Below are 13,199 nucleotides of genomic sequence, written 5' to 3'. Positions count from 1 at the left end.
TGGAAAATATATAATGACCGTCATATGATATTGGGAAAAGCTTTCCCATCATGGAGGCAATGTGACATTTGCTTAAGGATAAGGATTCTCACTGTGATAGTAACGTGACTGATACTACTCATGCCTAAATGAAACCTGAGTGGGTCCAAGTATCTATTGTAGGTTGCCCCCACCCGCCCCCCCACCCCCGGCCCCGGGCAAGTTTTATTTTGGTGACATACAGGATTTTCCTTTGGCTCTATCCTTTGTTCTACATTTAGACTAAAATAATATTAGAAAATGTAGAAATTTAGATGCTTACATTATTTCTCAACATTTACCTTACAAAGGTGTTCTCCTGTAGTTTTCAAATAACTGCATGAAGAGTAAGTTAAAATTGTGCATCTCCCCGAAGAATACGTATTTTGCTGAAAAGAGTAGCTCTATGAGCAGAGGCTCTTCATAGCCAAGTTGTCAAATTTCTGATTTCAGAAATCTTTCGTATTCTAGCTTTGAACACTATCTCCTCCTAGTCCTTGTGTCAGATTCTAAAATTTAAAGTTTCAGACATCTGATATTTATTTCAGTATTCATTTCAAAGCCCGTCAGTCATGATAAGCTCCTGGAGGTTAGGAAACACACTTGCCAGACTCCTGGAGCTCCTAGAATAACGTCTTGCTTGGAAGAAGCAATGTCATGGTTTTTGAATGGGAATAAATGAGTAGGGAAATGGAATTCCGTAGAATGGAGTTTGAAAAGTAACAAAATACGCATGATATATCACAATTAAATATGTGAATTGAAAAAGTCAGGCTTCAGTTTATATGCCGTTTTAGTGTTTAACATGTATAAACGCAAATGAATTCTATTGAGGAAATCAGGAGTTACACAAGAAAGAAGGTTACAGTATATTTTTAGTATCCTCCTATTGTGAGCTTAAATTTGCAGAGAAAAAGTCCTCAGCCTTTGTTTGTGTAACCCCATCTGTGTCCCATTACACACATCCTTTGAAGGTTCCCATTTCTTCCTAGAATTCTCATTCCCAATTCTTTCTCCATAGTGAATGTTGACGTATTAGAAACCTCTCTTTGTCTGTTCTTTTGTTAGTCTAGTAATAATTTCTAGCTTTTCGGAAGCGATAGATGCCAGGAATTCAACAGTTTATTTATAGTGAAAAAACTTAAATTCTTTATTACAGCATTTATAACCAGATAACTGTAGAGGGATAAGAGTCAGTATTATTAGGGATATACTGTGAATCAAAGCCTCTCTTTTACATAAATATTAGATAGAGAGATAGGTAGATAGATATAGATATAGATAGATAGGTATAGATAGATAGAGATAGATAGATAGATAGATAATGTACAGTTACATACACATGTATATTTACACTTACATATATACACACACATATATGTATACATATATATGTACACACACACACACACACACACACATATATATATACACACACACATATATAGAGACATATATCTTTGAAAGGTTTAAAAGAGACTATTGTTCATAGTATATTCCCAATCCTACTTATGTACCTGTTGCCAAATGTATGTTGTTTCCACTTAGCTTCTTTTGCTCACATTTTTCCTTTTCTGTTTTGTCTTAAGCTCATGCTTGATTGATTGGTCATGTGTTGGTTTTTTTTTTCTTTTTCCCTCTTCTCCCCCCATGCTTTTTATGGTATTTTTAAAATTTTTTTAAAGTTTATTTATTTTTGAGACAGAGAGAGACACAGAGTGCAAGCGGGGTAGGGGCAGAGACAGAGGGAGACACAGAATCCAAAGCAGGCTGCAGGCTCCGAGCTGTCAACACAGAGCTCAACGTGGGGCTGAAACCCACAACCCGTGAGATCATGACTCAAGAGCTGAAGGTGGATGCTGAACTGACTGTGCCACATACGTGTTCCCCGCACCAGGCTCTTTTTTAATGGTTTACCCCTACCCTAATTTGTCCTTGCAGAAACTATTTCTTTAGTGTCTGTTCTTTTAGTACATCACTTTCTGTCAACTCCATTGTCAACATATTGGTTATGGAATTCTACTGTCTGTGTGTGGTTTCCATCCAGGACTCATTGCCCCACAAGGTTTATTATGCTTGTTTTTCTCTTTCTTGGAAGGGGCTGAGCTAAATGTTTTTGAAATGTTTGTATTTCTCTTGGAACGGGAGGGAGAGAGAGAAAGAATGAGCAAGTGCTCGTTGTTGTGATCTGACAATATGCAAGGTATGATCTCAGGCCTTTTATATTTGTGGAGGGCTGTTTTGTGACCCAGGATGTCACTTGGAGTCATTGGAGAATGTTCTGTGTGCACTTAAGAAGAATGTGCGTTCTACTGCCGTTGGATGAAAAGATCTTAATATATCGGTGTTGATATCCATGTATATAAATGCATATCTATTAGGCCAATCTATATCTATGTATATCTGAATACATCTGGTCCAATGACACGTTGGATCTGTGTTTCCGTACTGATTTTCTGCCTTGACGATACGCCTATTGCCATGAGTGGAGTCTTAAAGTCGTCTACAATCAGGGTATTTGTATGTATACATTTAATCATGTTTGTGATTAATCGATTCATATGTGTGGGCGTTTCACTTTGGGGGCATAAACATTTGCAAGTGTTAGCTCCTCTTGATGGATAGACCCCTTAATTATTACCCAATGCCCTTCTGAATCTGTTACTACAGTCTCTGGTTCAAAATCTAGTCTTTCTGATGGAAGTGTGGCGACGCCAGGTTTCTTTTGACTTCTAGTAGCATGATAGGTGGTTCCCCATACTTTCACTTTGAATCTGGAGGTGTCCTGGGGTCTAAAATCAGTGTCTTGTTGACAACATATAGATGGATCTTGTTCTTTGGTTTTGTTTTGTGTTTTACCCATTCTGATTCCCTGTGTCTTTTGATTGGGGCATTGAGTCCATTCACATTCAGAGTGATTCGTTAAACATACGGATTTAGTGTCATTGTGTTATCTAAAGGTTTCATGCTTTTGGTGAGGCCTCTGTTCCTTTGTAGTCTCTGCTGCTTTCCCTCACAGAGTCGCCCCTTGGGATCTCCTGTAGGGCTGGTTTAGTGGTCATGAACTCCATTAGGGTTTGTGTGTCTGGGAAAGCATTTCTCTCTCTTTCTATTCTAAATGACAACCTTGCTGGGGAAGGGATTCTTCGCCGCAGATGTTCCCATTCAGCACATTGACCGTTTCCTACCCCTCCCTTCTGCCCTGCCAAGGTTCTTTGGACAGGTCTGCCGCTACCCTTATGTGTCTTCCCTTGTCGAATAAGACCCGTTTGTCCCTAGCTGCTTTCAGAATCCTCTCCTTATCTTTGTAGTGTTCCAGTTTCGCTATGGCATGTCGTGGTGTTGACCTGGGTTTGTTGATTTGGAAAGGAATTCTCTGTGCCGCCAGGACTTGCATGCCCGTTTCCTTCCCCAGATGAGGGAAGCTCTCAGCTATAAGTTAGTTGTTCAAAAAAACCTTCTGCCCCTTTCTCTCACTCTTCTTCTTCTGGGACTCGTAGGATGTGGCTAATGTTTCATCTCACCGAATCACGTCGGTCTCTAGTACCTGCCTCGTGATCTAGTCAGTTCCTTCCTTTCCTTTCTCTGCTTCATCTTTGTCCACCATTGGATCTTGTGTTCACCGATTCTGTCTGCTGCTACTCCCGTCCTTGCTGTCACTGCATCTAGGTTACTTTGTATCTCCTTTACACCATTTCATTTTCAGCGTGCATCGTGACGATTCCTTAGGTCCTTGATCTCTGAAGCAGTAGATTGTCTGCTGTCTTCTGTGCGTGGTTTCAAACGCCACTATGCGTCTTATGAGTGTCATTCCCAAAATGTGCTCACATATATTGTTTCTGTGTCTTTTGAGCCCTTCTCTGGCTGTCCTTTCTTCCCGGAATTTTTTTTTTTTTTTTTTTTTTTTTTTTTTGTGGAGAGTTCTTCGATTTCGTCATGTTGGCTAGATTCCTGCCCTTTATGTGTGTTAGTAGCTTCTTCTGTGCCCCACACCTGTGAGTACTACTGTATTAAAAAGAGCTCCTACACAGTCCAGGGCCTGGCAGTTGAACAAATGTTTTTGGAGTGTGTTGTGTGCACTCTTTCGGTGCGTCTGTGGCTACTGTTCCCGCTACTTGGAGTGGCGGTTTGGGCCTTCCACCAGGTGTGCTTTGATTTGTTGGTTGAAGTAATCCTGGGAAAAAGGAGAAGAAGGTGGTGAAGTATCCTTAGCCCAAACGAAAAGAGAAATGACAGGAGTGGAAGAAAAGACCAGGCAGTGACTCAAAGGAGCTCTAGGGCTTAATCCAGAAAGAGAGGGAGGAAAATGAAGAAGGACATCCAGAAAAGTATAGAGAATATGCGCAATCCAACACACAAAGAACCAGAACAGAGGAACAAAGGAAAAAAATATATAGATCTATCTATATATATCTATGTATAGATATATAGGTATATATTAAGATATATAGACAAATGTAGATATATAATTAGCTTTGACCCACGTCAACTCGAGACTACTAGGCTGTTTCCAAAGGGAGACGAGGAAAGAGGAGAGTAGAAAGAGCAAAAAGGGAAAAGAGAAGAAAGCGAAAGCAAAGGAAAGAAAAGATGGGCGCCTGGGTGTCTCAGTAGGTGAAGCGTCCGACTCTTGAATTTGGCTCACGTCATGTTGTCGCTGTTGGTGGGTTCGAAACCCCCATCAGGTCCTGCAGTGAGAGCATGGATCCTGCTCGGATTCTCTCTCTCTCCCTCTCTCTGTATGTCTTCTGCTTGATCACTCACTCTCTCTCTCTCCAAAGAAAGAAATAAACATTAAAAAAGAAAAGGAAAGACAAAAGAATAATAACTCAAATGAAAACAAACAAACAAACAAACAAACTAAGATAGAAAACTGGAGGAGAGTTGTCTCTTGGTGCCCGGGACTGCTGGCTGTGCTGGTCTAGACGAGGGGCTGTCTGGTCCCATCAGTGTCAGTCTCACTCCTATAGAGAAGCAGTTACGAGGCACAGAGAGTCAGGGTTTGGTGTAAAGGGCCTGCCTCCACGGAGGCTCACTGTCCATTCCCTGAAGCCCCATGATGTGGGTCATGGGGGGAGAAATGGCGACGCCCCAATCTCTCCTGCCCACACGAGGTGTCTCAAAACTCACTGTTTAGGCTATCCTCACGGAATAGCCTGGGGAACCGGCTTGCCTTGCTGCACAGTCCCCTGTGCCACCTGAGCACTGAGCTGGGATTCAAACCCCTGTAGGATCCCGCTTTGCTCGGACCTGGTAGTGGAGTTGCGCCACTCTGCCCAGTGGACAGAGGGCCTCTGGCTCGTGCCTGCACGGTCTTTTTCCCTTGGGCAGGGCAATACCTCCCCTTTCCACCATACTCAAGGTGTTCTCTCCCAGTGTAGCCCTGAGATTGCTACCAAGCCTAGGGGCGGCTCCCTCCCCACCAGGCATGGGAGGTGGTAGCTCTGGTCTAGAGAAAGTCTGGCCACCTTGAAAATTCTGTTTCTTGGCCTCTAAGGCGGTTTTGCAAAGTAGAAACTGGCTCTCTGGACCTCTCCTTGGTCTGTGGTCCGGACAGGCTTTCTCATATCCAAAGGCCCTTCCCACAGCCTCTCTCTCTCCTTTCCTTTCGTTTCTCCACCAAAGGGCTTCCCCCACTCCATGCCTGTGCTGCCCATTTTATTTCTCCCAATTCGCATACACACCCTTCTGTCCCGCCAAGCTGTCACTCTGCACCTGTGGAGATTTTTCTGTCCCTCTGCAGCCTGTATTCCTGGCATTCCAAGTGTTGTGACCTCAATACTGCTGTGTTTGAGGGACAAGGGAAATGCTGATCCCCTCCCCTGCCATCTTAACTCCTCCCTCCACCTTTTACTTTGCTTTTCGCAATTTCAAAGTTGGGTGCCTAATCGACTAAGTCACCCAGGCCCCCCAAGAATGCTTGTTTTCAATGGGAAGAGGTTCGAAGGCCAACAAAATGGCCCTAGTGTCCAGAAAAGAATGGCAAAGTTAGAATGGGTTTTTGATTTTCTAATGTGGGGCTATAAGAAGTTCCAGTAAACTCTTAGTGGAGACCTCATATAGGTATACATTGGACCCTTGAACAAGATGGGTTTGGACTGTGGGAGTCCACATACATATAGAGATTTTTTTCAATAAATACAGTACCATCCTGTATTTTCTCTTCCTTATGATTGTCTTTTTCGTCTTATTCTTTTTTTTTTTTAATTATTTATTTTGGCAGAGAGAGAGAGGACAGAGCACGTGAGTAGGGAAGCGGGGGCAGAGAGAGAATCTCCATCAGGCTCCAGACTGCCAGCGTTGAACTCAGGAAATCTAGATCATGACCTGAGCCAAAGTCAAGAGCCTGACCCTGAACCGACAGTGCCACCCAGCACCCCTTCTTTACGATTTTCTTAGTAACCTTTTCTTCAGTTGATAGTGTAAGAATACAGTATGTAATACATATAACAGGGAAAACATGCATTAATCGACTGTGTGTATTGTTGGTAAGCTCAGCATTCCGTTATCCTAACCCTGACCTCCCATGCTCAGTGTACAGAGTCAATGGCCAAATGAGGCCGAAAAGGTAGATTAGACCTAGAGAGCGTATACAAGCGCTTCTGCTTTAATGTTCTGGATTTCAATACATATATACTGTTTGATTTCTAAGTGTAATTGCTTTTAAAGTAGGAAATCCAGTAGGAATTTTTGTTTTTTTGAATTGGTTTTGAGGTTTCAAAAGCTATTTGTGGATTTTCGAGTGCATGGCCATCAGAGCCCGTAACCCTTGCTTTGTTCAAGGGTCAACGGTATAGTGATTTGGTACTTTTGAGATCTTCTCAGTGAGATTAGTGGAAATGTTTTGACCTTAATTACTTGGTCCTTGTATGCTGAGTACGTACCAAGGAGTTAGCTACCGAGTGTACAAGTGGAGGGTGTAGGTTGTTGTGGTCGGAGCAGAAAAGTAAGTCAACAGCAATCCGTTATAAGCCACTAGAAAGGCTTCATCGATAGGAAATGGACAATGTTAGTTGAGAGAATATTGGGGGCGTTTGTAGTGAGGATGAGGATGAGAGTGGGAGTGGGAATTTTGGTAGTCGGAAAAGATCTGAGAGTGGCAAAAGGTGCCAAGTGAAAGATGAGAAGGACCAGTCGTGTAGACCGTGGCGAGGGACATTCTGGACAGAGAGGACCACGGATCGTCATTTTACTCCAATGTCCTGGAGTCACCAAGAAGTAGGAAGGCTCACTCGATCATCGTCATCATTAGTATTGTTGTGTGTAAAAAAGAAAGTGTGCCTAGGGAAATGAGTGCTTGGCACATTTTAGGTGACTAAGACATACATGTTCGTATACTTGCCGTTTGAATGCTTACTACACATTGTGAAGAGTTCCATACCTATATCTACATGGTTTCTGCTACTAGTTCACCATAATTTTAAGAAAAGTTTTTTCTTACTACTTTGCCATTCGATCCAACCCTTCTTTCGTCAAGAAAAAGGTCAAGCCTTTGTTTACCTAAACGACGCAGCAGCTACAACAGTGTTTTGTTGATACTCAACATGATATACTCCAAAGTTTCTGATCATGTGAGGTATGAATTGACACTGAAACAAATGTCTGCCATTTTATTAGAAGCAGTTTTCATTTCTAGCAAGTACACTTTTAAAGACTTTGTTTCAATGTCCTTTTATTTTGGTCAGGAATGCAGAGGAAGGTTGTTTTGTTAGTTCCTTTTTGAAATCTGCATACAAGCCAGGCTTCTGCCTTTGAAAGTATGTATTCTGGCCTTCCATGATCAGTTTAGAGAGTCAATAGCCAAATGAAGATTCAAAGGGACGCTGAATCAAGAGAGCATATATGAGGTGTTGTATTTAAATGTTTTGGTGGTCAATACGTTTTACTGATTTGTAAGTCTGATTGTTATTAAAATCATAAATTCAGAAATTTTCTTGGAAAAGGCTTAGGAAGTCTTCACGCAACTCATTACTGATGCTACTTTTAACAGAGTATGTCTGAGAAGCCCAAGAAATATGTGCCTCCTGTCTCTGGAGCTCTGGAGCAGAAAGGGCAAAGTATATTAAATGGACAAGTAGAAGGTAAGAACTGTATTGTATTCAAAGGTCATTTGACAGAGTGTTGATTTAAAACAGGAATACTGATATATTCTAATATCTAAAGAAAACGGCCTGTTAAGTGCATAGGAAAGAGAAAGAGATGTGAAAAAGGAGGTAAGTTGCATATCGTATGTGGTGTCAGCAGCAGATGAAATTGAGAGTGCCACGAAAGGAGCTAAATGACTAGTTCCCTTTCAAGACCCTGGAAGGCCCAAGGAACCTCAGGAAAGAAGAGAAGAGCCAAAGAGGGAATCATGTGAATGGCGGAGACTACAGGGAATAAATGAAGGAAAGTAAGCCGGTGTGTATGGTGTTTCTACTGGAAGGTGGTAAAATACACTAGTTCTTGAAAGGGAAGAGCAGACTATTGGAAATGCAGCCACACTATCAGGTGAGCTTCTCGTACCAGAATTTGTCAGAGTAGTATCCCCAAGTGTTCCCACTCTTGCTGTTATCCTCACTGTTGGCAAGACATTAAGGACTGACCTAGCTGATGATGCAGAGTTATGTCCTAACTACCATGGGTGAACATAAGCGTTTGTAGTCAGCGATACATGTATATACGTTAATGCCATATAAAATGGGGGTACTTCGTACGGTAGTATCCTTTAGGGCAAAATAAGAGAATTGGAAGGAGGGTCACATAAGGAGACATCATGATAACGCATCTGACATTTTGGATGCCGTGTTTGTGACTTTTGATTATTTTGGCAAGAACTGCCTTTACTAGGTGAACTATATTTTTAATGTTCTAGGAAAATAAGGAAAAGAAACAAAAGCACACTATAATCAGTAGTATGTTTTCGTATTCTGTCTGACAGTTCTGATTGTTGTGGAATGATCCCTGTTACTTCTTTGATTCCTATCTGCCAGAAAAATGAACTAAGTCCTAGGTAGTTGGAGGAAATTAACTGATTTTTCATATTTCAGAGAAGTTTTATATGGTAGAACATAGGGGCAATCACCAGGATTTGCGCGCGCGCTCTCTCTCTCTCTCTCTCTCTCTCTCTCTTTTCGGAGTAAAATAAGATTGTTGCTTGTTTCACACTTTCTGACATCATGATTTCATGTATTCCTTTTAAACCTTTCTTCAAATGGATATATAGGGATGTAGGAATTTTCAAGTCAAATACCAAGAAAAGAGATTCCAGGAAAGGTATTCTGTGACATAACCTTCTGACTGTAACCACGTGTAAGACATCAACCCAAATAATAAAATTTCACATAATGCAGTTGTGTTAGAGGCATCCCAGTGACACCCAGATTTGATTACTCACTAGAAGAGCTCACAGGACTCAGCATATAGTTGTAGTCATGCGTGTGGATTGGTATGGGGACAGGCTAGAAAGGCGAATCAGCACCGAGCAATGGTGCACGGGGTGAAGGCCAGAGGAAACCAAGCGCAGGCTTCCAGGAATCCTTTCTCTATGGAGTTGGCAGGATGTGCTAAATTCCTCCAGCATGAAATTAGGACAGCACAAGTGAAATGTTGTGGGCCAGTACGAGGCTTATGGATACTCAGTGCCCGAGGTTTTCATCAAATGCTAATCACATAGGCATCTTCTCCTTAGCATGTCCCAAAATTCCAGGTTTCCAGAAAGGAAATCAAGTGTACGGCCTTAAGCACATGGAGTGTAGCAGCACTTAGGCACAGTGAACCACTCTTAACCAGCTAGGGAATGGTGGGAACCCTCCTTAAATCCAAGATCCCAGGGAACAACCAAGGGCCAGTCATTCAAGTAGGATGTTCTGAAGGTAGCCATCTTCGGCCTGCTGGATGAAATCTGTTCTGCCTAGGAATTATAGCCCTGACGTCATTTTTGGTGGTGTCTTCAAATTTTGTTTTACTAGCAAGTAACATGACGGTTACCATGGTACTGGTTTCAGTGTCATCATCCATATGAAGCAGGTATTTGTGTAAAAATTACTAGGGCAATATTAGGTCATTATAATCTTTTTTTATGTGATTAAGCTTTCATTATGATTCTGAGGTATGATCAACATAATGATATTTGATTTAAAATTTGAATGAAAATCTCTTAATTATATGGAAAACCCAGGTTCGATTCCTATGGTGCTGAACCCCTGTTTATAGGTATAAGATTTCGCATCATATTCATCAATTGTTTTCTTGCCTAAGTATACAAATAACTGTTGTATTTTTGTGTTTTGTTTATGCATTTTCACATACTTCCAAATGGGAGACAGTACCCCTATTGTGTTACTTTGATCTCTATGTTAATGTTCAAGGTGACTGTATCATGAGTTAGTATATGCTAAGAGTAGCTTCAATGGATACCATATTTTGTTGTTTTTGTTGTTTCATACATTTAATAAGCCTGATTTTTCACATCAGTTTTAAGTTCACAGCAAAATATATTAGGAAGTACAGAGAGTCTCCATATACCATACCACGCTCCCGTACACGCCTAGCCTCCCCTGTTGTTAACATCTTGCACGACAGTGGTCCATTTTTAGTAGGATTTTTTTTTTTCAGTTCCTTGGATTAGTTTTGAGCGAGAGAGCATGCATGCGTGTGAGCCGCCAAGGGGCAGAGGGAGAGGGGGGAAAGCATCCTGTGCTGTCAGCACAGAACCTGATGCAGGACTTGATCCCATGAACTGTGAGATCATGACCTGAGCTCAGATCCAGACATGGACGCTGAACCAACTGAGCCACCCCGGCACGCTGACAACAGTGGTGCATTCTCTACGGACACGAACTCTTCATTTGGTGGCCAAGTCTCTAATGTGCATTAGTGTTCAGCCTTGGTGTTATACATTCTATGAGTCTTAACAAAAGTGTAATGATGGGAATCCATCTTTGTGGTATCGTGTGAAAGGGTTCCACTGCCTTAAAAGTCCTCTGTGCTGTGCCCGTTTATCCCTACGTTCACCCCAACCCTTAGCTCCATAGCCTTGCTCTTTCCAGGTGTCCTATTAGAGTTAGAATCATAGAGTGCATGTCTTTGGATGTTTAGAAAGTGAAAATATCCTGGTAATTGAATGTAGGCATTCAAGCTATTCTTTGCCCTTTGTTTCGTTTAGTTGCTCATCAGTAGAGGATCTGATGAGCTCTGCCTTCCATGAAAAAGTATGATTTCTCTAGATGTGTGTCACCTAATGGGGAGGGTTGAGAAAAATGACATCATGAACCACTACAGAGCACTCACATTGGGATCATCCTCCTCTGTGATGTGCGGTGGGTCTAGATAGACTCTCTAGCAATGGAAGGAGACAGCCTCAAGAGGTTAGAACGATATCAAACTGGAATGCCAAATCTTTCCTTCTTACCTTGGCAATGGAAATAAGGCCAGGGAGAGTCTGTTTGCTATGGTTTGGCCATGCTGCAAAGTCCAGTGTCTATAGAGCACACTTTGTGAGGGGGCGTTTCCTCCTAAAACTGAGGAGTGTCTGCTGAAGAGCTGGGGACGTTCTGCCGTGTTACCGCAAAATAAAGATACTCTCTTTCAACTCCTCTAGGAGTGGAAGTCCAGAAAAATCATGCTAGTTTCAGTCTGCCATTGTCCGCTCATGATAATCATTCTCCTAACGATACCAGTTTCCTCCAGTGCCATAGAGTCGGTCAGTGATGGCCATTGTCAACATCAGTTCCCCTGTAGGTGTCAAATTCTGATAAAACCCATTCTTGCTTTTGGTCAATATAGAGGAGAAAGTAAGATTTCTTAGTGCTTTAAGCCTACGAATGGGATAATTACCATTCAGTGTAGTCTGGTTTCCAGGTGTGGTCCCAAAGCAACACTGTTCACAAATCATAAGCCGTACACTTGTAATTTCCTCTATTTTTCGATTGTTGATTTAACATGTATTTTGCTTTCTTCTTTAGGAGCAGATAAGAAGGCTGAGGAAGATTCTATATCCAGGTAGGGTTGTTATGGATTTGTAAAAATGACATTTGCTGGGGCACCCGGGTGGCTCAGTCGGTTAAGGGTATGACTCTTGACTTCAACTCGGGTTTGTGAGTTCAAGCCCCACGTCGGGTTTTGCGCAGACAGCCTCCTTGGGATATCTTTCCCGATTTCTGTGTGCACTCCCTCTCAAAGTATAAAGGAATGAAATGAAATGAAACGGATAATGAAAGGAAAGGAAGGGGAATGAATGAACTGAAAATTATGTGTCTCCTAAGGGAACGCAGAGAACAAAACCGGTTGTTGCGTGTTCTACACTGGACCAGACACTATATCCTATGGGTACCATCTGTTCAGTTATATAGTCATTGTACAGCTTTGCAAAGTAGCTGTGTTATTGTAGCCTACTTTTTATTACTTTGGCGACTGTGGTTCAGGGAGGTTGATGACTCGACCATGATTCCATAGTTAACGGGTAGCTGAGGGGCTTTGCCCGTCAGCCCTTGAGGCTTCCGCATCCATTCTCTGGTTCCTCAGCAGCACTGAGATGAAGATACAGATCCTAGGGCAGATCAACTCAGAATGTCAAAGATAATGATGTGGGAACACCAATTTAGGGTTTGCTTAAGAACCCAGGTTAGTCCAAGCATTTGGCCTCATATATTTGACCACTAGTGCTAACAAAAGTCACTAGTGCAGTGGTAACTAGTCCCTTGTTTTTCCCATCTGAGATTTTAGGGTGGACGTCAGCTATGGCCATGGTGTCAAGGCTTTTACATAATAAGCAAGATGTCATCAGGCAAGTCCTTAGATGTAGTGATATCCCCTCTTCTTGAGACAAATGAGTTTTCTGTAAGGGAAGGATATCTAGTTGCAGACCATGTTACATTAATTAAACTCACTCTCTATTTTGAGGATATTGCTAGATGATTCTCTGTTGCCTAAGCTCTCAGGCTGGTTTCGCTTTGGGCTAGTACCCTTGTGTAGTTTTAGGAAGCTTTTTGGGTTTTTTGGAGTTGTTTTTTTTTTTCCCCCATGACCTTTTGTACTGTGTTTTTCCTTTTGACTTTCTTCTCTGGATTCCTTGGTATTTCTTTTTTTTTTTTCCCAATAATTTCCCCCCTTCTGCCAGCTAAGGACTCTCCATTTTTCCAGAGGCCAAATCAAAAGCACTTAGGGTCTCGAGATTTAGGGAACCTCAGACATTGATTCCT

The 13,199-nt window shown here is 42.0% G+C and overlaps 1 protein-coding gene across 1 annotated transcript in view; it reads left to right on the top strand.

Moving 5' to 3' along the window:
• LOC106987592 (ankyrin repeat domain-containing protein 26-like) overlaps nucleotides 1-13,199 on the top strand; it is a 139,715-nt gene that overhangs the window by 23,538 nt on the left and 102,978 nt on the right. Inside the window, exons 6-7 of the mRNA XM_053213931.1 lie at nucleotides 8,009-8,099; nucleotides 11,964-12,000. Of these exons, the coding sequence (XP_053069906.1) occupies nucleotides 8,009-8,099; nucleotides 11,964-12,000 (128 nt within the window). The remainder of the gene's footprint in view (nucleotides 1-8,008; nucleotides 8,100-11,963; nucleotides 12,001-13,199) is intronic.

This window comes from Acinonyx jubatus, unplaced genomic scaffold (genome assembly GCF_027475565.1).
Source record: "Acinonyx jubatus isolate Ajub_Pintada_27869175 unplaced genomic scaffold, VMU_Ajub_asm_v1.0 scaffold_22, whole genome shotgun sequence".
Taxonomy (NCBI): domain Eukaryota; kingdom Metazoa; phylum Chordata; class Mammalia; order Carnivora; family Felidae; genus Acinonyx; species Acinonyx jubatus.
This window is presented reverse-complemented; position numbering and strand designations above follow the sequence as displayed.